Genomic DNA, 25,020 nt, shown 5'->3' with positions numbered 1-25,020 from the left:
CACACACACACACACACACACACATTCAGGCAATGATAAATGGGATGCAGTATTTGTCATAACACTGCACAGGCTTTTGACTAATGGACAGAGTAGCTTCACAAAGGAGCTTTTAAAGATATTAAACACAAGACCTGGAAAAGATGAGAGAGCATTAAGCAGGCGCTCTTTTTCAAGAGCCCCTCACAATGGACCAACCAAGGTTTCAGTGCCTTGCCCAAAGGCACATTGACAAGGACAAATGTCAGGTCATGGACACATTAGCACACATTACATGTTGCTTTCTCTACTACGCTCAGCATGCTAAACCATGGCTGTTTAGCGGCAACGGATTTAGTGTATAAGACAGTGATACCTTCTGAATGATAATGTTACTGCAGCAAAATAATGATGATAATAATAAAGAATAAAATAATCATTAATAATAATGTCTGTTATTTTCACCCAATGTTAGCCCTAATAGGGACCAGAATAGGGACGCTAGGGTTCAAGTGGCTAAGAGGAGCAGTCTTCTCTTGATCTGAGCTTTGTCAGTTAAAAGACCTTATTGAAGACACAGACACCTTTAAGTAGGCCTATAGTTTCTGGTCAGCCAGTTCAATGGAGCTCTGTCATGCAAGGCTTTGTATGCAATCATAAAGGATATTAACACTTTTCAGAGATCTGTTTGATGAATTCATAAATCCCCGAAGATTATTTTAAAAAACAAACTTTTTAGTAAGAAGAATGAATGAGCCAGACTCATTTCAATCTATGCGGCATACGTGTGGGATATACACAACATACAATATTGAGATAATGTGGTGAACACTTTCAGCAGAAACATGCAGTAATACCTTGCACAATAGTGCTGGAGAGGAACACAGTAACTGTTTGTGTTTGTTGTGATTCACAAACCTCTTGAGCAAGACCTTGAGTTGAGTTCTAACAGGTCCCACTTACAGCATACCAATGTTGTTCTTTGCTATTTTATTTATCTACTGCATGACAAAAAAATACATTAAGGCTAAAAGCAAAAGCTAAAAGACTGACATTGGTTAAGTCAGTCACACACACACACACACACACACACACACACACACACACACACACACACACACACACACACACACACACACACACACACACACACACACACACACACACACACACATACACACATGCTCTCAAAGGGCCACTATAGGAATAGGCTCTCCAGATTTTTTTAGACTAAGATGTACAAATATGGTCATGTTCAGTAGGCTATATGTAAACACCAACCACAAATGCTTTGAGTTTAGCATTAACTATATCTTGGAATCATTTACAGCATTGGTTTCTCAAAATAGGGTCCGGGGACCACCAGGCGTCCTTTGGGGGGTACTAGGTGGTCCCCAGCGAAATTAGTTAATACAGCATCACAATCATTTTAACCACTTTAAAGTAATGCTAGGTAACTTTTTCAATAAAACTAAAGTTAAATTGTATATCTTTTGTGAGTGGCAAATGTTTCACAACACCCACTCCATGAATTTCACCCCCGAAAGCCTTTTATTTATATATTTTCTATTGAACGTTGTCGGGGTTGACTGTCCCGCGAAAATGACGTCATCTGGCCGGAAAATGGAAGCGGAAATGCACTGGTTTCCTGTTTGGCCAGGAACTACTGCACCGGTTTCCTGTTTGGCCAGGAACTACCGCGCTAATAACAAAAAGGAAACTCACGCTGATTTTAAGAGATTGTATGATTTGAAGAACGAAAAAAAAAACAGAAAAAGAAAACACAGCTCACGGTAACTTATAAAGCTCCACTGGCTAAGAGAAACGATCCACAGATCGTATAAAACAATTAAAAGAACGCTTTTTGAAACGCTTCCGTCTTCTGGTGAAAACGAATGGAATTCTGGGTAACGCAGTAATGAACGAACAGCCTGCAGTGACGTAAAAATCGTTTTTTTGAAATGTAGTCTAGAATTAGGTCTTATTTTATGTACACATGCAAGCAGTGGTAGATGATTGGAGGTGTGTGGGTGGGTAAATGGTGCATTTATATAGCGCTTTTATCAAAAGCACTTTACTTAGATTGTGCATTACATTCACCCACGCATTCATACACCGATGGCGGAGGAAACCATGCAAGGTACCAACCTGCTCATCGGGAGCAATTAGAGGTTCAGTGTCTTGCTCAAGGACACTTCGACAATAACTCTGGGGGAGCGCTCCAGCCCGGGATCAAACTGGGAACCTTGCATTTTCCAGTTCACTCGACCCAGCCACTCTACCCCTGAGCCACTGCCGCCCCCATGGTGGTTGTTTGACATGCAGCGTGTGTGGGTGTATTTGTCTTACAATGCATCATCAGTACACTCCCCTTAAATGACCAATTGAGTTACTTATTGCCCAACTTTGTCTTTTCCCTCTGGCTTGCTGTAAAAGTATGTGCCTAAAAGACCTGACCAGCCTTACAGATTGTGATTAGGATCATTCAATTCACAAAAACTGTGATTTTAGAGGAGGGTTGAATTACATAATCACATTTTAAAATTGTTTATAACTACAGTGGGCCTATGTCTGGCTTCTTACAAAAGAAATGTTTAATTTTGTTTTACTATTTACTCTACTTATTACTATTTAGTCTAGATCATATATTAAGACACTTTTTCTGTGATTATATTTACTGTAGAGAAGGTAAATCCAAATTAATATTTGACATAGCTACTGCTTTTTATTTATTTATAAAACTATTCTGACTGAGTGCATTTCTGCTGAGTAACATCATGGCTCTGAAGCATTAGATAACCATTAATCTGTGTACCTTTTTAGACAAACAAGACCTACGCCAATTTTCAGAGGTCCGTAGCAGGCCACAACAGAATGCAAATATACACTTTGAACCTTGTCTGTCTCACATTTAACTCTAATATAAATTACACTTAATCATACCCATTATACATCATCAATGATGGAACAAGTACTCACATTTTTGACTGAAGTTAAAGTATCAATACTGCAATGTAGAAACACTCTGCTACAAGTAAAAGTCCAGTAATAAAAATGTACTTGAGTAAAAGTACAAAAGTATTGGCATCAAAATATACTTAAAGTAGCCAAAGTAAAAGTACTCATTATGCAGAATGTCCTATTTTACAATGTCTAAAATGTATTCAAATCTTTTGAAAATACAAGATCTACAAGCTCACAACGTGTCATTGCGACGCGTTGTGAGCTTGTAGATCGCCTATTTTCAAATAGCCAAAGTTTAAATAGGGCTGAAGTGGTTAATGTAGGCTATGTTTTGTAATAATAATCAAAAGCTACAAAGTAACTAGTAACTAAAGTTTTCAAATAATTGTGGAGTAAAAGTACAATATTTGCCTCTGAGATGTAGTGAAGTACTGAAAATTGGACTACTCTAGTAAAGTAAAAAAAAAAGACCTCAAATGTGTACTTAAGTACAGTACTTGAGTAAATGTACTTACTTTCCCTCCACTGCCAAAAAGTCACAGTGCTGAAATAGTTTGAGCTTCTGGTGCTTGTATTTGAATTCATACCGACCACTAGATGGCGCACATTAACACTCACAGTGTAGTTTTGAACAGATCACGAACCGGAAGAACTCTGCGCGTGCCGGGCGCTGGTTCTCATTGTTGTTTATATCCGGAGCGTTCATTCGTACATCGTTTGCGTGTGTGTTTAGTCTCCTGTGAAGATTTATTACATTTAAAACACTATTAACTGCAAATAAAGTGGTTTATCGGAGGACTTCAGCCACCTATTGGACGCCACCATGACGGAGGTAAAGGAACATTCCTTAGTGTTTTTGTTTTGTTGGTGAAAACGACGACGCTAACTTAGCTGTAGCTACAGTACTGTGTTCAGCCTCATTTATACTGGGACACATAGCAGAAAAGTGCAGGTTTGAAATCTCACAGTGGTTTAAGTCAGTGGTTCTCAAACTTTTTCATGTCAAGGACCCCCAAATTGACACTTATTATTATCCCGCGGACCCCCATTTCAAAAGATATGCCAAGGACCCCCATAGGAGAAGGCTTTTTAAGGCTCTAGCAGTGATTCTCAACCATTTTAATTTCAAGGACCCCCAGTTCGACATGCATAGGGCTACAGACCCCCATTTAATGGCATTTATATCTTTTGGACCCCAATTCATATTGTAAAATCTATGTGAATTTAACTCTCGGTTATAGACCCATAAGGGTCCATTTGGTGCCTAATCTATCATTTAGCTGGGGACCCCTTGGAACTCCCTCAAGGACCCCTGGGGGTCCTTGAGGGACCTTCCACACAATCCACTGTTCTAGCCTTAGATCAAGACTATGTAGATGTATTTCATCGATGTTGACATTTTTTAAAAATCTCTACGAGAGTCTTCGCGAGTCTTAAAGACCCCCCCCCCCCCAGTTTGCCCTGAAATGTCACCAGTAAAGCCCGTATTTCTCCAAACATGTACAAATGCAAAATATAATGTGCTTACCCGCTTGCCTCAAATGTTAACTAGGTGTCCGGACTCTTTGTATAATGTATTAGTCCATATTTTTCAATAAAGAAGTGTTTTAATCTCGTCTGTGGCCGAACGCCATTTCCCCCCCCTCTCGTTTACTTCCTGTTTACATTGAGTGTAATTCCGGTTTCCACCGGATGCGCCCCGTCACTACCACCCATTGGGAACTTCCGACAGAATCGGCCATAGACGGCATTAAAACACTTCTTTATTGTAAATCATGGACTAAAACATTGCACAAACATGCCGTACCCCGAGTTAACATTTGGGGCAAGCGGGTAAGCACCTTATACTTCGTATTTGTACATGTTTGGAGAAGTACTGGCTTTACTGGTGACATTCCAGGGAAAACCGGGGGGTGGTCGCTAAGACTCGTAGACTGTACTATAGTCTTGATCTTAGGCTAATGTTAAAGTATCAATACTGCAATGTAGAAGTGCTATGTTACAAGTAAAAGTCAGGTAATCAAAATTGACTTGAGTACAAAAGTATTGGTATCAAAATGTTCTTAAAGTATTACAAGTAGAAAGTAAGTTTTCAAATGTATACAATTATTTTGAAAATAGCAGATCTGCACGCATTGTGAGCTAGTAGATCTGCTAGCCAGAGTTTATATAGGGCTGAAGTGGTTAATGTATGTTTTGTAATAATATTAAAATCTACAAAGTAACTAGCAACTCGAGTTTTAAAATAATTGTAGTGGAGTAAAAGTACAATATTTGCTTCTGCGATTTAGTGGAGTAGAAGTAAAAGTACTGATTGGAAATACTCCAGTAAAGTAAAAATACCTAAAAAGTGTGCTTAAGTACAGTACTTGTGTGAATGTACTTAGTTACTTTACACCACTGACTATAACTACAAATAATATATTGGTTTAAGAATCGTTCTTATTCAAGTGGATGGCTGAGTTTAGGCTCTAAACTGTAACTGAGATGCTATGCATGCTATATAAGCTGCTGCTAAGTTGCAACAATACGTCATTGACATTAAAAGATGGTAAACACATCAATATTGCACCTGTATGGACAGCTTGGGTTATCCTCTTTGTCTCTGTCAAGTCGCTTAACATCTCCAAGACTGCCTTTTATCTAAATCAGTGGCTCCCAAACGTTTTAGCTCGAGACCCAAAAGAGAAATATGATGTCTCCCCAGGTGAAAATAGCCGATCACATCGGCTATTTTCACTAGACATTTGTTTTCTAATTCATGGAATTTCTTTAATTTGTTTTTATTCATGAAATGATTTTGAAAAATCATTGAATTTGTTTCTTGATCATTTCATTAATTCAATTTTTTTTTTTGTGAAATAATGATAATTACAGATAATTGAGGAAACATAATGAAAATAAAGCAATGTTACTCGTGACCCATAAAAATGTGTGCACGACCCACAAATGGGAAACAGTGATCCAAGCAACATCTCTAAAGTTAGATGCCTCCTGTCTCAATCAGATTCAGAAAAAAAACTGGTTCATGCTTTTATTTCTAGTAAACTAGTCACTGGATTATTGTAATGCTCTCTTTGCCGGACTGACAAAGCAGGTTTTACATAAACTCTAGCCTTGGATCAAGACTTTCTGTATCATAGATGTATTTGATCGAGCCAGACTTTTCTTACGAAAGCAAATGTCAGACTCTATAAAATAAATGTATGATAGTCTTGATCCAAGGGCAGGCTACTGTACATAAACTCCAGCTTGTTCGTCATGCTGCTGCTAGAGTTTGAACTAAAACAAAAAGTGCTTCTTATTGAATCTATAAATGGCATAGCTCCTTCCTTTGTTTTTGACATGCGCACACTCACACCATATGCACCAATCAGAGCCCTTAATTTGATCATCAGACAAAGATATCCTCATTAAGCCCAAAATAAACTCTAAATCAGGTTATAGTACTTTCAGGTAGGTTTGGAGTGTGCAATTATCTTACTTCCTTATTGTACTGTCACTTTTATTTGTATTCATTCTTATGTGTTAATCATATTATGTAATTTATGTGTATTTTTGTGTCATTGTTGACCGTTGCATTTTCTCTGTTTTTATCTTTTATCTTGTGACTTCTATCTTTTTTCCGCTTTGTTTTATGAGATATTTTAAATTATGTGCAAATAGACTAAACTAAATGAGACTTGACTTGACCTTGTTTGGGAGAAAAACGTCATGTTATGAGGAAGGACACTCTTGTACTCCACGTCCTCCTCTGTACTACCTGTTTTTGAAATTGCACATATGCAGGATGTGGAGTTAGGCCCATCAGTTGAAAAATGTTCACACATTTTCAAATATTAAAAATAGCAGAAATAGCAGATTCGTGACACGTTGTAAGCTTGTAGATCAGCTATTTCTGCTATTTTTAAATGTATAAAATGATTAAATATGTCTTGTATATTTAGGTAGGTAGGGTAAGTGACATTCTTTTGTAATTTTTTTTGTTTTGTTAAAAAGCTTAAAGTACTATATTCCGATAGTAATCATTGCTGCAGAGCGTTTGTTCGGTCACAGTCTCTCCAGCGCTTTAGTAAACACAATATAGTACATTTTCAGGTAGGTGACAACATTTGAGCCAATCAGGAGAGAGCACTGAAAATGCATTTTCTGTTTAATAAAGAGCTGGAGAGACATGGGAGACTCCTTATATGGACAGGACACTCTATAGTAACGAGTACTATCAGAACATAGACCCATTTTGCAATTATTTGAATTATTGCAAATCACTTACCCTACCTTTTAAGTTATTTGTCATATTTCGCCTGTGCAATTTTTGATTACGAAGCCTAAAAGGCAAACAGAAATATATTTCTTATTCATATTATATTCCAATGTTTCGATGCCAAACACACAATTAAATCCTTAATCGCAGTTATTTTAGTGACAATTAATCGTCAACTTAAATTTGTAATCGTGACAGCCCTACGTGGAGTGCTTCCAAACTCGAACACTTCATAACTGAAGAATCATGGCTGCAGTTTATTGGCAGAAAGCTGCTCATGACATGACAACGGTGAATTTGAATGAAACAAAAATCTGACAGTGACAAAGAGGATAACCCAAGCTGTCCTTACAGGTGCAATATTGGTGCGTTTATTATCATCGTTTAATACAATCAGATAAGACTTCTGTTTGATGAATGGGCTGTCAATGAATGGAGGGTATTACAGCTTAGATGCAGATAGCATTCATAGCACCTATAGTTGCTTGCGACAAGGCTCAGTTTGAGTTCACAGGACAACTACAACACAGATTTATAGCTGAAAAGAGCAGATTCGTATAATTTTAACTCCATAAAATGTTCAATATCATAAAACACGGGTTGAAAGATGGATATTTCCATGTTTAATACATGATGTCTTTGTGGTTGTTTTGCAGGACGTGCAGAAACATTCGGTCCACACTCTGGTGTTCAGGTCTCTCAAAAGGACCCATGACATGTTCGTGTCGGACCACGCCAAGCAGATAGCACTGGATGACCAAAGGTACACATTTAACCTCGATTTAGGGCGATGTTTTTACTATTTAACCACCTAAACCCTTTATACATAGTTGACCGGGTTCCCCCTGGGCTCTATAGTAGATCCTTTTGTATTTCCCTCTTTGCTGAAAGTAGCCGATCTACAAGCTCACAACGTGATGTGTTGATCTACAAGCTCACAACATGATGTGATGTGTTGTGAGCTTGTAGATTGGCTATTTTCAGTGAAAGTTAATATTCATCAATAAATGCAAAGTACCTACCTTTAAACACATTTGAAATCTGAGGCTTTTTGTATACTATTTTAAATAGGTTTAGGGGAAATGCTGCTAATTGTCCGAGTCCACTGTATGCACCAGTAGCCCCCATCTGAGACCTCAGCCTTCGCTGTGGGTCCGGGACTTGGTCACATAACGCCTTCCGAAAAGTTTGGCCTAGTTTCCAATGGTTGTACCGCACATTTGAAGGTTATTGACGCGTTCCCTGCCTACGGATGTCTGTAGCAAAAAAAAAACGTATTCAGCTGTGAAACAACTGTTTAAATCTGGGTTTTCTTTGGACAGCCTGGGCCGAATTTCAATTCATACAGAGGCGTGCTCTGCTCTTCCTTGCTGCCCCGAACGCGGCTGCTGATCGGGACACTGCTTCTGTGTGACATTTGACACAGGCTGTCAAATAACCACATTTAACCACTTAACCCTATATGGTTGACCGGTGACCCTCGGGGCTCTATACTAGTGAATTTTCTGTTATTGTGTGCAAAGCTTTCGCAGAAAATAGCCGATCGACAAGCTCACAACGCGTCGCGGCACGTTGTGAGCTTGATCCAATACGGATGCCGGGGTTTAAGTCTCCCAGTGAAATATAGTTTTACCACCCTGTTTTTACCACAGACATCTGCAGCAAAGAAACAGTCAAATACCTTCATCAAATTTGCAACAACAAGTCAAAAACGTTTTGGCCATTGCTGGGATGGTAATGCTGCTCTGTGACTAAGTCCTGGAGCTATAGTGAAGGCTGATGGCACAGACCATGGACCACAGTGTGGACTGTTAGCAGGAGAGATGCCATTTCACCTCCTGGGCACTGCCGATGTGCCAGTGAGCAAGGCAACAAACCCTAAAACTGCTCCTGGGTGGCACTACGTGCAGTCCTTTGTCCCTCCACGTCTGCATGTCTATAGGTTGTGTGTGTGTCTGTTTGGTGTGTACATGAACAGAGTAAAAACAGAATCTTCCTTACAGGGATTAACCCATTAAGACAGGGAACGCATCTGTGTCATTTTAAGATTTCTTTGGGCTATTCAAAAATAGCAGATATACAAGCTCATTGCGCGGCACCGTGCTATGAGCTTGTAGATCTGCTATTTTTGAAAAAACGTGAAAATGTGTGCAAATCTTTGAATATATATATATATATATATATATATTTTTTTTTTTAAAGTGAACATTTGTAACTCTTTGCTTCTGGGGGGTCCCTAGAACAACATATTTTACAAATGTTTAAAAAATATCTATTCAAAGATTTGCACACATTTCCCACGATTTTTCAAAGAAATAGCAGATCTACAAGCTCATAGCGCGGCACTCGGTGCCACGCTATGAGCTTGTATATCTGTACAATAGTCAAAGTATAAAATAATAGTCAAAGTGGTTACACAAATGCGTTCCCGGTCTTAAAGAGCTAAAAAAAAGATGTCATTATATTATTATACTCTACATAGACATCTTCAAGGCGTCAGAAGATGATCATAATGTTTCCTTTTTACAGCCACAAGGTGAAGATGACTGCCAAGCTCAGAGCCGATTACGCCGCAGTGTTACACATGCCAGTACTGAAGGAAACGAAGGACCAAAGAGTCCAAATGGCTGGACAACCCTACACACAGCCAGGTGATACACACATGATCAGTGCATGTTCTTACTGTGTCTGCTGCACATTAATTATGTATCGCAGAGGTTCTCAACCTTTCTTTTGAGCTCTGGGCCACAGCATATTTCGAGCAATCCTCTGGGACCACCCCCACGCTACCAACCCCACGGCAATGTGTTTAGTATGTAAGATGGGCATAACAGTCATTTCTATTTAATAATTAAACTCATTGTATGATCTTGAAGCCGGATTTATACTTCGTTGCGTGCCAGTGTCGCGCACCAAAAATGGCAGATCTACAAGCTCGCAATGTGTCATGAGCTTGTAGACTTGCTATTTTCGGTGTGCAACAAAGTCATTAAGTCAATATAAATTTCAAGCCCCCCCCCCACACATTGCACCTATTGGTAAAACAAAACAAAAAAAAAACGTATATTTGATAGACATATTAAATATTATTTAAACATTCTTAACACATACCTTTAACAAAGATACAGCATATAATTTTTTTTATGTTTTTATGGTGGTTAAAACAGCCAGCCATGATGCCACCAGAGCTGGGTGATATATACCAAATCAAATATGATATTTCTGATCAACTGCCTTGATATCAATATTGTGACTATAATATCGTATGGTGACGACGATATATATATATGTTTATAAATAGAGAAAATGGGCGATCTACATGCTCACAACCAGCTTGAGTCTGAAGATGAGCTATTATTTTTGCAATCTTTTGAAGATTTGGGTACATTTTGGAACTTATAAGTACACTGTTGCCATATCACAATATTGAAAATCCCAGACGATATTGTGATATCGATATAATATTACCCAGCCCTAGATGCCACGCAGCTAACTTGGAGTTCAGCAATACTCTTGGTGTCTGACTGTCTCTGTGTGTTTCAGGAGATGACCCAGACTACCTGCTCACCGGGACACATGCGTATCCATCTGGACCTGGTAAGGACACACAGCCTACAACAGTGTTTCTATGACATAGTCTATTCACTAAGACTACAGTTAATACCAATGACACACAGCCTACAACGGTGTTTCTATGACATAGTCTATTCACTAAGACTGCAGTTAATACCAATGCATAATAATTGCATAATTTAATAACTTTGTTTAAAAAAAAACTAATAGTGGAAATTGGGACACGCTTTGAGCTGGTAAATCTGCTATTTCCATACATTTTGAAAATATATGATCATTTTTAACATGGAAATGATTATGCAAAAACATAATTGCGATTATCTCAAATAATTGTGTTTATTTAATAATTGTGACAGGCCTAAATACCAGTGACATTTGTCCCACAGGGGTGGCCCTGACCGCTGACACCAAGCTCCACAGACTGCCCACTGAGGGAGGGGTCCATGCTCTGGCACTGACACTGCCTCCTTCACAAGCCAGGTAATATGCTTTACTGCAGTGGTTCTCACAGGACCCCCGCGTTGATGTATATTTGGCCGCAGGACCATATCTGAAAATGTTTTTTTGCCAGGGATCCTCAGAAGAGAAGATTTGTGTTAAAAAATAAAATCAAAATTATTCAAAAGTTTCAAAAAATAGCAAATGTACAAGCTCACAGCACGGCACCAAGTGACTCACTGTGAGCTTGTAGATCTGCTATTTTTGAATAGCCAATCCCCAATTTTTATTTTAAGTGTTAAATAGTTCTACATTCACATAGCAATCATCGCTGTAAAGTGTTCAGTAACCAGGGGTCTCCCTGTGTCTCCGGCTCTTTTTTTCTCTCAATTTTTTTAGATTTGTAACCCACCAAATGTGTTTTCAGTTTACTTAAGTGCCAGAGAGACCCCTGTTACCAAACAAACACTCTCTTGCTATGCTGTAGAACCTTTACTTTTTAATAAGAATAATATTGTTTTCGAACGATTACATTTTCATTTTGTGTTCCTTTGCTTATTTGCGGATCTCCGGATATGTTGGACACCCAGTCCTCTCATTTGTAATGGTGTGTATGTGTGTGTGTGTCCGTGCATTTCTCATCAGTTCCACGATGATCAGTGTAATTGAACCCTGTGCTTTACTTTCAGACAAGACGCCAGTCGGACAGCAGCCAGCGTTGGGGACATCCACAGGCATGCGGGAGGCGCTGAGAGAAGCCACCCTCCCTCAACCATGGTAGGTTGTTGTTTGGCACAGCATTCTGTTTACCTTATGGTCTCCATCGGGCGGAAACCTCATACGTCCAAAACTGTTACTTTTTCAGGATTCAAATTCAAAAGTAGCAGATCTACAAGTTCAAAACATGTCGCTTTGCGCCGCGTTTCGAGCTTGCAGATCTGCTACTTTTGAAGCTTTTGTGTGACGCTGTAGTATGATCAATTAGGGCATTAATTTACAAAAAAACTATTGATATAAGAGGTTTCTACCCAACAGCAACAATATGAATGTGATTCTCACTGTCTTTACTGCAGTCACTCCTGGAGGCTGGAGGCACCAAAACGTCTTCCCTGGTGAGGAAAGCGCCAACCATGCCCAAGCCACAGTGGCATCCCCCATGGAAGCTGTTCAGGGTAATTATGTTGTATATTTTATTTCTTATGCCTCTTCTTTCCTCTGTGCCTATTTGGAAGTGCTTAGCTATGGTTTAAAATGATGAAACCACAGCAACAGACAGCATGATTTTGTTGTTTCGATATTGTGGCCGTGGTCCATAACCAAGGTTATTAGCTTGACTGGATTCTTAGATTCTGGCAACAAAATATGTCAAACTGGTTTTATGAGTACAATGGAATGAAATATTATCATTTTAGAAACCTTGGCTATCCCTATTTTGGGCATGTTATTATAGGCACACAAAACAAGAACAACGCAGATCTACAAACTCGTACATGAGCTACTTTTTGTGGTGGTTCAGTCCTGTTGTACAATAGGCTCTATGTACAGCAGCCATATTGGAAAGAAATTGGGCCTCTTCTTACGTACTTCATTCACAGGTGTTACCAATGATGCTAATGAAGGCTCTGTTCCATTCTGGTCAGGGTGCTGATATTGTGCATGTTGGCTCACTAGAAACACTCCATTTCGGTTCCCAAATGGCCCCTTATGGTGGGTGTGTAACTCTGAGAGTGTACAAATGCAAACATTTGTTCACTCTCAAAGTTATGGGGACAGAGCCTTAATTAGTATTATTGGTGACACCTGTGAAGGAGGTAAGGAAGGGGCCCAATTCATTCCCAATATGGCTGCTGTGCATAGCGCCTATTACACAAAATGAATTGTGTATCATGTAGACTTGATTAGATCCACACTGCATCTTAACCATGCATCCCTGACATGTTTCTGAAGGTCATCAGCGGTCATCTTGGCTGGGTGAGGTCCATCGCCGTGGAGCCTGGCAACCAGTGGTTTGTCACTGGCTCTGCTGACAGAACCATTAAGGTGAGTTCTGACCTTTTGCCATCTCCAGTTAATATTTACAGAAGAATGGTCCTCAACCTGTGAATGTGACTTACCGGTAGTTACTTTTTACGGACAGGTCCAACCACTGTTAATTGTTTGTATCCAGCCATTGTATGAATTAGATGTGTTTCGCTTCAAAGAAAAGTATTACAGAAATAATAGTGCTAAACATGATTAGTACAAAAATGTATGCAATTTAAGAATTATACCTGCAAAAGTAATAATGTAATTTCTCTCATGAAGAGAGCAAAGCAAAGCATTTCTTTGTGTATAGGACTTTTTAAAATAATTGTTTTGGTCCATGGTATGAAAAGAGGCATTTATTTATTAATTATTTCTTGTGTTGTATCAAAGTTTAACATTCTGGTATCGTTACAACCCTACACAATATAACATTGACCATAATGCATCCTAAACGAGCCCCTTTTCCTCTTGTTTCTGGATCAGATCTGGGACCTGGCCAGTGGGAAGCTGAAGCTGTCTCTGACGGGTCACATCAGTACGGTGCGCGGAGTGGCGGTCAGCAGCCGCAGCCCCTACCTCTTCTCCTGTGGAGAGGACAAACAGGTCAAGTGCTGGGACCTGGAGTACAACAAGGTATCCACCCGCCCACCGACCGCTGTCCTCAACATCCCAAACTTTATGAGCTTACCGTTTACTTTGTAACCATTGCCCCGGCTGGGACACAGCCGTAAGTTAAAAGGGCTGTAAGTGATACATCGGTGCTGTCAGGCAGAAACCTTATATCTCCGTATTTCAACGTTTTTAAATGAATGCCCGGCTTCGCCGTACAAGAGTGTTGCACAAAAGTTAAAGAAAATAGCTGCTCTACAAGCTCACAACGTGTCGCATTTTGAGCTTGTAGACCAGCTATTTTCACTGTTTTGAAAGTTTTTAAGTGTGCCCGTGGGTTTGATAAATATTGAACCAATGAAGCAGTGTTAACAGCTTGTGACTAGATAACTACATTGGCTCCGTTGGAACACAGGTTATTTTTTCCCCCATTTCCTGAAAAGTAACAGTTTTGGACATGGGTTTCTGCCCGACAGCAACGATACATTTGTTAAATAGCTCTATATAATGATAACAAGACCAGGAGACCTGGTTCTGCCAGATCCACAATAAATTCCCTTTTATGCCCATGTATGGACGAAAGGGGGACAAAGCCTCATGTGGGCCGACCCCTTGGGTCTGGCAAGCAATGATAGCAGTCATTGCTATAGAACAGGGGTCCCCAAACAGTCATGCACCCACGAGACACTCTTGAGTCAATTCTATTGTCACATCAAAGGTTTACAGGTGTAAATCAGTGGGTGACATCTGTTTTTTTGGAAGCTTCATATTGTTGTTTTCAGGGGGAAAAAAAAGTGTGTGTGTGTGTTTGGGGGGGTCGGGAGGGGGATCAAGATCAAGGAGATAAGACTAAGAGACATTTCAAAGAAAAATCTAGTGCAGTCACAGCATAAGAAAGCAGTAGGTATATATATACATGAGGTTAGACATGAGGAGATGTCTCGTTAGGTCCACATAGCAGCAGGTGTACATGAGGTGAGACATGAAGTCCAAGGTCCACATTGGAACCACACTCATGTGGATCCCCAGGTCCACATGATTAGATTTCTCAGATTTAGCATACATTACCATACATTGTTGCTAAGGGCATCAGCTGATGCAAGGTTACCCTGTATGCACGTGCAAGACAGGATGGAGAGGGAGCAACAGTGCGTGAGATGAAATACTTCATCAGTCTTTTTTTTTTTTACCATCTCGCGTCCTGGGGTCATGGGTGGGGATGGCCGACTTGGAAGGATTAAACCTTTATTTCCTGAAAATAACATTGAGGTTTTACTCTCGTTTGCAATGCTGTCGAGATAACAACAAGTTAGACAAACAAACACAAAACATTAAAAAATATATATTCATGTAACACAGTGAAAAATAAAAATAAATGGGACAAAACACACTATGGAAAAACATGCCAGATTAAATCAGTCACCTAATCATTTGTCAAATTAGATTTGAATGATAATATAACATAAATATTAAAATAATGTAAAACTAGAAAAAGTGCTCCTCGGAGCACAGGTCTCCGCCAGTTCAGGTAGGCTATTGTGGCCTACTGGTGGCGCTATAATAGGCCAATGTGAAAAGGGTGCCATTAGTTCTTTGGCCTTGACAATCGGACACTGACTCCATTCATGATTTGAGGCATTTTGTTAAAAACATTTGTTTTGCTAAATTAGACCTGCTGGTGGCGCTATAACAGGCCAATGTTAAAACGGTGGCATTTGTTCCTCAACATAGTGTGAATATGCATGCAAAGTTTGACCGCAATCGGACGGTGCGTTCATGATTTGCGGAATTTTGTTCAAAACAAGCCAATAATGCAAACTTTAGCTAAACAGGATGGAATATGAAAAATCAAACACATCCATCTTGATCACATGACAATAGAGATACTGTGTTCCGATTTGTGTGATTTTTGGACAAAATCTGTAGGAGTACCGTCAAAAAATATGTTTTGCGCTAATTGACCTCCTGGTGGCGCTATAACAGGCCCATGTGAAAAATGTGGGGCAGAGGTTCTGCATTGGTATCCAGGGAGTGTGTGTGCACAGTGGCGCTGTGATCAAGCCAACGGTGGCAGAGATTAGCTGGTCACAGACGGACGGACGGACACACGGACGGACGGACGGGGTGGAAAACATACTCTCTCGCCATGCCTTTCGGCCTGGCGGAGACAACAAAAGAGAAATAAATGGCATGGTATTTTTTCCCCTTAAAACCTTTGAAAAAGGAGTTTTCCTTGCGATGCAGATAGGCTCTTAAAGTATATTACGTTGGTTACATTTATCAAAGCCGGGACACAATCGATTGATTGATCATTAAACTGTACATGCTCTGACAAAACACACCCATCAGACCACGGCAGCCGTGTTAAGTGGTCCAGTGGGTCACTTTTGAGATTCTTCAAGTGGGCCCTGATCCAGAAAAGGATGAGAGCCACTGCTCTGAAAAGGCTTGCCATTCAACGGTGTCATTATGTGTTGTCTGTGTGTCAGGTGATCAGGCACTACCATGGACACCTCAGTGCGGTGTACGACCTTGACCTCCATCCAACCATCGATGTGCTGGTGACGTGCAGCAGAGACGCCACCGCCAGGGTAAGAATGTTATACACTCCTAAAACCAGTGGTGTGAAGTAGCTGAGTACATTTACTCAAGTACTGTACTTAAGTACAATTTTGAGGTACTTTTACTTTGCTGGAGTATTGCCAATTGTCTATACTTTTACTTTTAGTCCACTACATCTCAAAGGCAAATATTGTACTTTTACTCCACTATAATGATTTGAAAACTTTAGTTACTTTGCAGATATAAATGATTACGTTATAAGCCATGCATTAACCACTTTATCCCTATTTTATACATAGGCTATTTGAAAATAGCTTATGTATAGATATACAAGCTTTGATTGATTGAAATTTGTATTAGGCAAAATAATGTAAAACAACACAGTTACATTTATAATGCTTTTGTCTAAAAGGTCCGGCCAAAAAAGTCCTTGCGCGCGTGTTTCCGTTGGGGTCCTTGAATTCATTTCATAGACATATATAGTAGCAACCAAACAGTTCAAAAATCAACATAAGAATACAGAGGAAAAAATATATACCATTATGTACAAAAAAGGCATGAGAAAATAATGCCGCATTGTGAGCTCACATTGTGAGCTTGTAGATCGGCTATTTTCAAACACTTTAGTACTTACTTTTGGTTCATTTTCATACCAATACTTTTGTACTTTTACTCAAGTAAATTTTGACAGAGTACTTCTACATTGCAGTATTGATACTTTTACTTAAGTAAAACATTTGAGTACTTTTTCCACCAATGCCTAAAGCACACACAGGTGGCAATGCAGGTGACATTGATGATGACTTGATTCCCAATGACGTGATTATCCGAATACATGCCTTAGTTGTAGGACTGGGCAATTAACCAAAATATATTGAAACCAACATTTAGAACTAATAACCAACTTGTAACCAAATAATTGAGAAGCAAGGTTGTTTTAATTTGAATCGACGCAAAAAAAGATTCAAATAGATTTTTTTATAATCCACTAAATTGATTAGTCTGATCAAACCACTTAACCCTGTATTTTGTTGTACTTTGTTATGCAATGGTGGTGTAGAACATGTCACATCGAGATACATACAGTAGTGAGTTTATAGATCTGCTGTTCTCACATTTTGTGAGAATGTTTCATATTGAGGCAAAAGCTTGAAATAATCATATTATTGACTTGAGGTCACATCGCCCCCTTATATAGTACCTTTATTAGAACTTAGGATCAACCCCTTGAGATGAGTCATCTCGTTTTCTTGAGGGTCCTTATGACAAAAATACAAACAGTACAATAGACTTAGTTGGAATGTTTGGAAATGTCAACTGTTTTTGTTTGGCCCCTTGAGGAAGACGACGTGTCAAAACATTCATTCAGCACGATGCCATTAAAATACAGAAGAAATCGATGAAAGGAACAAGTCTGTCTGTATGCATTCCTCCTCCAACCAGATAAAACACACGCTTTTAGCTGAGTGGATAGAGAGACTCTGACAATTAGAAGGTCATCCGTGTGTCAAAGTGTCATTGAACAAGGCACTTAAAAACACCACTTAAACACTTAACACAGATGACTCTAAATCCAACTTATATTCAGTGGTGGAAGAAGCAAATGTGTTACCTAAAGAAATGTAATAATACCACAATGTAGAAATAGTCTGCTTCCTGTATGTAAAATGTTACTTGAGTAAAAGTACAAGGGTATTTATGAGTAGCATGGCTTGGGTGTGGCAAGTCGTGCGTTAAGTACTGGAAGGTGTGGCGCTCCACCTCAGCAATCCATCTCCCAGGGATCTAGCCCATTGTAACGGGGATAGACTCCCGTGTTCTCTGATACCGACAATAAGCCTCTCCAACCTACATGCAATAGACTTCAATCATCATTAGCGTCATTTGGATTTCATGTGGTGTTATTTTTTTTTTAGGTGTGGGACATTCGCACTAAAGCCAACGTCCACACACTGGCCGGACACACCAACACAGTGGCTACAGTCAGATGTCAGGCAGCAGAGCCACAGATCATCACAGGTACCTGAGAGAGAGACACACACACACACACACACACACACACACACACACACACACACACACACACACACACACACACGTGTTTGTATTGCTATACTTCTGAGGACATGGGTGTTCGGCCTGAGGTCTTAACCCGTTGAGACCTGAAGCCGATTCTACATGTCTCCTAAATCTCAACAGTTTTCTGAAAAATGTATGTTTCTATATCAGTGGTGCTCAATTTTTTTCATGTCAAGGACCCCCAATATTATATGTATTTGGCTGCGGACCCCCATCAAAATATCTAAGATTTGAGTTAAAGATGTTCGCTTTAAAAATATATATATTCAAAGATTTGCACACATTTTCACGATTTTTGAATAAGTGTAAAATAATGCTTTTTAGCTCAAATCTAAAAATGACACAGTTCCAGGTCTTAATGGGCTAATGGGTTAAAATGAACACTGGATTTTGCCGCGTTAACACTCCTATTATTGTGGTCTTACAGGAAGCCATGACTCCACCATCAGACTGTGGGATCTGATCGCTGGGAAGACCAGAGCCACTCTAACCAACCATAAGAAGTCTGTCCGAGCTCTGGTGCTGCACCCCAGACAGTAAGCAATGTGTTCTGATGGAAGAAACCGCCGTTCACACTGGAAGCACAAATCCAATGTCAGATTTGAACCACATTCCTACGTGGTTTGAAATGTGATTCAAATCTAACTTTCTAAAGATAATGTCTCAGTCTGGAGTGGACTCTGACTGATTTATAGCTGAAAATAGCCGATAAGCTCATAACGTGCGTCACGTTGTTGTTGTGTTTGTCCAGATACACCTTTGCGTCTGGTTCTGCCGACAACATCAAGCAGTGGATGTTCCCCGACGGAAGCTTCATCCAGAACCTGCCCGGACACAACGCCATCATCAACACACTGGCGGTCAACTCAGACGGCGTGCTGGTGTCTGGAGGTACTTCATCACAACCTCCTCAAACCCCGTACATGCTACTGTCTGTACGTCATGCGACGGTGTCGCACGCCGGAAATGGCTAGACCTACAATTTCACAACGTGTCAAGATAATGGCCCCTTTTCCACCAAAGGAACTTTGGTTCTAGTTCTAGATTCTTGGAACCTTGGTGCTTGCCACCAGTTTTAAGCAGAACCATTGGAATCAAGAATACGTCATGAACAGAGTGTGTTGATGATTACAGTTATTACAGTTTACAGATAGACCTTTATTTATTTATTTATTTCACGGGGGGGAATTCAGTCGCCATTGGCAGTTATTTTCCCAAAATAAACTTGGACACTGCCACATTTTTAAAATAGAACCAATATTGTAAGATATTAAGGCTGTCAATCTGTTATGACTTGATATACAGTATGTAGCTACATAATATCTAAAGTGAATATGAAGCTGATTTGTGTGTTTTAAGACACACATGCACACTTTTGTCACGGAGTTGCTGCTGTTTCACGTCGGCAATGTATTTACGACATGTTTACACCCTGTAGAAATGTATATGACATTTTACTTCTTTCATATTACACGAACAGAAATGAGGATTACTGAGACACTGTGTCTTTAAGCTCGACTGTCTTATAGCAGCGGGCTTGTTGTTATAAAAGACATCCAGCCACAGGCTATTTTTAGCGCCATTGTAGCCGCCTGTCTGTGTCGGCTCTCGGTTCATTCAGCTGCTCTTTTTCACACATTCCAACGGTTTAATCTCCCAACTTCATTCGACTGCCAGTCTAATCTGTTGTTGGTGGAGAGCGACCTAAAGAGAGACGTGGGGTGACATATAATCATCGATTCCTGGACCACACATGGGATGTGTACTGACCGTCGAGTTAACCTCAACACGCACGTTTTATTTCCTCTGTCCAGCGGACAACGGGACCATCCACATGTGGGACTGGAGAACGGGTTATAACTTCCAGAGGATCCATGCTGCCGTGCAGCCCGGCTCCCTGGACAGCGAGTCGGGCATCTTCGCCTGCCTGTTCGACCACTCGGAGAGCAGGCTGATCACCGCCGAGGCCGACAAGACCATCAAAGTGTACAAGGAGGACGACACAGCGGTAAGTTGCCGCCCATACATCCTTATAACGTAGCTGTCGGGCAGAATATCTCCATATTTTAACTTTTTGTGTTTTTTTTCTTAAATGAACGCCCTACTTGAGCACACAACCATGTCACAAAAAGGAATAAAAAATAGCAGATCTACAAGCTCGAAACTCCGCACAAAGCAACGCGTTTTGAGCTTGTCGATCTGCTACTTTTGCTATTTTTTTATTTGAATCCTGAAAAGCAACAGTTTTGAACATGAGGTTTCCCCCTGACAGAGACGATAAACAGTATACTGTATCTCTGCTGTCCAGCCAGAAACTGCTAACTCCAAAACGCTCATTGTTCAGGAAACGAAAAAACAAAATATAAATTTTTCAGGAAATGAAGAAAACCTTATATTTTTAAAACAAAGCAATACTGCCTCATCAAAGTTGGTATAGTGACTTTATATATGGTCAGATACTTGCATGTGTCATTATATTATCAACGCTGTACCCAAATCGCGGGTAAATCAACACTTTACCCAGCGCAAGTGGAGTTAGTAGTAGTAGTTAGGTGTCCAAACAACAATAGCTCCACTCGCTGCTGAGGGAGAGGTTTCAAAAGGGTACAAATTCTCAAAAGCTAACAATGGATCTCCAAGCTCACAATGCATCACAACAACGTGTGAATTAATGTCCTGATGCTTCATGCCACTTATTATATAGGCCTACAATACTAAACAGGACTAGTAGAACTAGCGCGACAGAAATGCTATGAACTCCTTTCTTCTTGTCACATTGCTCTCCTCATTAAACACTTCATAGATTTTAGAAATATAATTACTTGTTTTCATAACATTAGCGTCAGTGCTAAGTTTGATAAACAGGTACACTGCATAGTTTTAACAGACTACGGGGAGTTTGTTTACGTGTACCTCCTCCTCGTTCACTGCGCATCGCGCTCTACTCATGCTGTTAAAAGGCAGCGCTGTAGAGGAGAGGGGGGAGTTGTTTGTTTTTGACGGACAGTTTGAGGATCCAATGGAGTTGGGAGTTTTCGTCAGAGGCGCTTTTTAATACTTTTCATTGGTTCAAATGTTTAGATTTTTTACACAGACCTAAAGGGTGTTCAATAGCGTTGATTTATGAAAAAAAAAAAAAAAAGATGAAAATGGAGTTAGCTGGTTCCTCCTGGACACCGACGATATACTCCTACCATCAACGGGTCTGTCTTAGAAGCAATATAATTCAATTTGATAATGTTTGTGTCATAGTGTGGCCGGTATTGATGGGTTGACTCATAATCCGCAGGGCCAGCGGGTCGGGTACTTCGATGTCCAAACAAATCATGTGTTGACGGGTCAGATGGTCGCTTGGGTCAGATATAAATTAGGCAGATCAATTATGTCATTTTAGATTCAATACAAATCGAACAAAAACGTCAGACGCAGACCCTTCCAGTCATTAGAGTTGAGGTTAGATTAGATACAGGGATCAGGGAGAGATGCTTTTCCCATTCCTTCGGCCATTTAATTTGCACAATAATTTCCAACCCTAGTTTAAGTAAGTAAATTAGCCTTGGGAATTAGGTTAGTATGTTGCAGGAATGTACCCTCAATCCAAATCTTGATGCTGAATGCCAAGCAGGGGGTAGGTACCACATTTATAGTCTCTGGTATGAGGATTCAACCTCCCAGTATCAGGACGGCCATTCTAACCACAAAGCCACTGAGCTTGGTTTACATGCGGCCAGTAGCCTCGTGTGTGAGTGTATTGATGTTGTGTATTGCAGTATACCCACACAAGCATGAGCTCACCCCATCTTTTCTCTCTGTACAGACGGAAGAGAGCCATCCAGTCAACTGGAAACCAGAGATCCTCAAGAGGAAAAGATTCTGAGCCATTTAGCTTTTTACCTTTTATTTTGTACTTTTTTTTTTTTTTCTTCTTTGTTTTGTCATAGAAACCATCCTGGTACTGTGTCTACCAGTCACCCTTATCAGGTGTAGATATTATCCATCAGTTTGTCTCTTAACACACCCAGAAGATACACTTTACACAAAAGCTACCAGCTCAACTAAAACTACCACCCGGGACTCATTGTAATGAATAAAATATCATTTTAACCAATCTGTATGGTATAGTATGTTAATACAGTACATGTGCAGTGGTTGGAGGTGGCCTTCCTGCATTGAAAAATGTAGACCCTGGTGTCATAAAGTGAATTGAAGCAACAGGTGTGTCGCAATCTTTATTGTAGTTCGGACATCGTGGAAATGACCTCTCTCCGTCAGGAGAGGGGGACAACACAAAACTTGCAAATTGTAGCTTTTTAAGTAGAAGACATTAGGGGAGGTGGTTGTTGTTTATCTAAGACACCATTTACAGTCTGCAGTGTACGACGTCAGTCCAATAAAGCTGCCATTTTGGACGGCCAGGAACCTCCCAGAAAGTTTGTTCTTGATGAGCACAGCTCTCTCAGAGCTCTGGTCCCTCTCATCCACCAGTAGGACCCACTCCTCTGCCCCGTACGGACTGACCTTGGTGTACGCGTACTCTCCATTGGGGTCAAACCCTGCAATGAGACACACAGTGTTAATGATCAATACATCATTTTTTTGGTGAATGAATTAAACATTTTAAGCAATCTGTATGGTAGAGCAGTGGTTCCCAAACTGGGGCTCCCCAGATGATTAGCTTAATGTGCAACATTGTTTTCTCACTCAACATAAACAAACCAACATACAATGAGAAAAAGAAATGCAAAATAAAATAATAAGACCATTACTACGTCAAAAGTAACCAACAAACTATGTTATAAAAAATGGTCAAGCATTGGTCAAATTATCAAATATTTCCCAAGAAAGAGGCAACATTTTTGAAAATGGCTGATCTACAAGCTCACAATGCCTTACACATTGCTAGGCACTTTGAGCTTGTACTGTAGGTTGGCTATTTTCACAATATGTATCTGTGGAACAGAGTCAAACTAAATGTAATGCCTTAACTCCTATAATTCCAAGTGCTTGTCAGGGTGGGGTGTCCCCAGTTCAAATATGATCATTTTGGGGGGTCACAGCCTGAAAAGTTTGGGAACCCTTGTGATTATGTTTTTATCATCCTATAACTAGTAGATTTGCAGTGGTTGGAGGTGGTCGCCCTACTCTTACATTTATTGTTGGTGTCGGGAGGACACCTACTGGTTGTAAGAGGTATTGCATGAGGCTCAAACTTTGGTTTCATTTGTACACTAGGATAAATTTACACTGTGTAGGAGAACTGGAGAAGTAATCCATTTCTTCTATAATAAGACAATGCATTGAAGAGACTTTCTTTGTTTTGACGGAATTTCCAATTGTACATAAAAAAATAAATAAAGATGCCTGTTCTTTTTTCCCTAGGCTTCAACGTAATGTTTACATCACAGTAGGGTTGTCCGATATTGGCTTTTTTACCGATAACCGATATACCGATATTGTCAAACTCTTCATTACCGATACCGATATCAACCGATACCGATATATGCGGGGATTATTGTGATTAGGGTAAGCTCAAATTTCATATCACACACACCATACAGTAAGAACTACTGTAAATTATTTAAAAAAAATAAAAATTAAAAAAATATCGAACATCCCTACATCACAGTGTTAAAATAGACAACACTTTGTTCCTCCAAAGTCCTTCCTGGTTCTTTTGTTAAGGTGGTCTCTAGAAGAGTGGGGTCTGGCGATCCCTGGGCGTTCCTGTGGATCCCTTGCTAAGTTTTAACCCCTTTAACCCTATACATTGGCTATTTGAAAATAGCCAATGTATATGTGCTTTAAAAAGAGATCTTGAACAAATTTGAAATTCTTGTATGGGGGTCCATGGCCAAATTAATATCAATTTGGGTGTCCTTGACATGATAGTCTGAGAGCCACTGGTCTAGAGACATGTGAACAGAGACTGCTGTGGGTTCAAATCCCTTATGTCATGTCCCAGGCCGTTGGTGTAAACTCATCCCTATGTGCCTCATAATGCTACATGACGAGCAACACCAATATGAAGAAACAAAGCCTAAATTAGGCTTAAAGGGATAGTTCACCCCCAAAATTACTTTTTTTAAAAATATGATTACACACCCCATGTAGACTTGAATTCATGGAGATATTTTTGTTTTTGTCCCATTCCTAAGCCAATAATTTGATGACTGGCGGCGGCTCCGGTAGGAGCCTCAAAATGTCAACTTTGAGTCTCCTACCGGATACATTAGCATCTTTCCACCGGTCATCAATTTATTGGCTTAGGAATGCGACAAAAACAAAAAAAAATCCATGAATTCAAGGCTTCATGCGGTGTGTAATTGATAGAAAATAAATCATCTTTTGGGTGAACTATCCCTTTAAGACTGTGGTTTTGAATTGATGAACTGCGTGACTGAGGAAGGCCCCCCCCCCTCATTAAACAGAAAGACCCTCACTCACCCAGGTATCCGTTGGTGACCACATTGCGGTAGTATTTACACCCGCTCCCCTTCACCTCCTCCCAGTAGCCGTTCTCTCCTGCC

General features: G+C 40.1%; 1 protein-coding gene across 1 annotated transcript; it reads left to right on the top strand.

Moving 5' to 3' along the window:
* The first annotated feature begins 3,634 nt into the window (after window positions 1-3,634).
* plrg1 (pleiotropic regulator 1) lies at window positions 3,635-23,865 on the top strand. Its single transcript, XM_084042933.1, has 15 exons — window positions 3,635-3,775; window positions 7,864-7,970; window positions 9,737-9,858; window positions 10,751-10,804; window positions 11,167-11,260; window positions 11,908-11,995; window positions 12,292-12,390; window positions 13,166-13,258; window positions 13,727-13,876; window positions 16,342-16,443; window positions 18,331-18,433; window positions 18,921-19,029; window positions 19,245-19,384; window positions 20,308-20,501; window positions 22,311-23,865. The coding sequence occupies exons 1-15, from the start codon at window positions 3,767-3,769 to the stop codon at window positions 22,368-22,370; spliced, it is 1,524 nt and encodes a 507-aa protein (XP_083899059.1). The 5' UTR covers window positions 3,635-3,766; the 3' UTR covers window positions 22,371-23,865.
* Window positions 23,866-25,020: the final 1,155 nt, after the last annotated feature.

The sequence above is a fragment of the Gymnoscopelus microlampas genome, assembly GCF_963454915.1.
Source record: "Gymnoscopelus microlampas genome assembly, chromosome: 2".
In the NCBI taxonomy this organism is placed as follows: domain Eukaryota; kingdom Metazoa; phylum Chordata; class Actinopteri; order Myctophiformes; family Myctophidae; genus Gymnoscopelus; species Gymnoscopelus microlampas.
The sequence above is the reverse complement of the archived record's forward strand: the minus strand, read 5'-3'. Positions and strand labels throughout refer to the sequence as shown.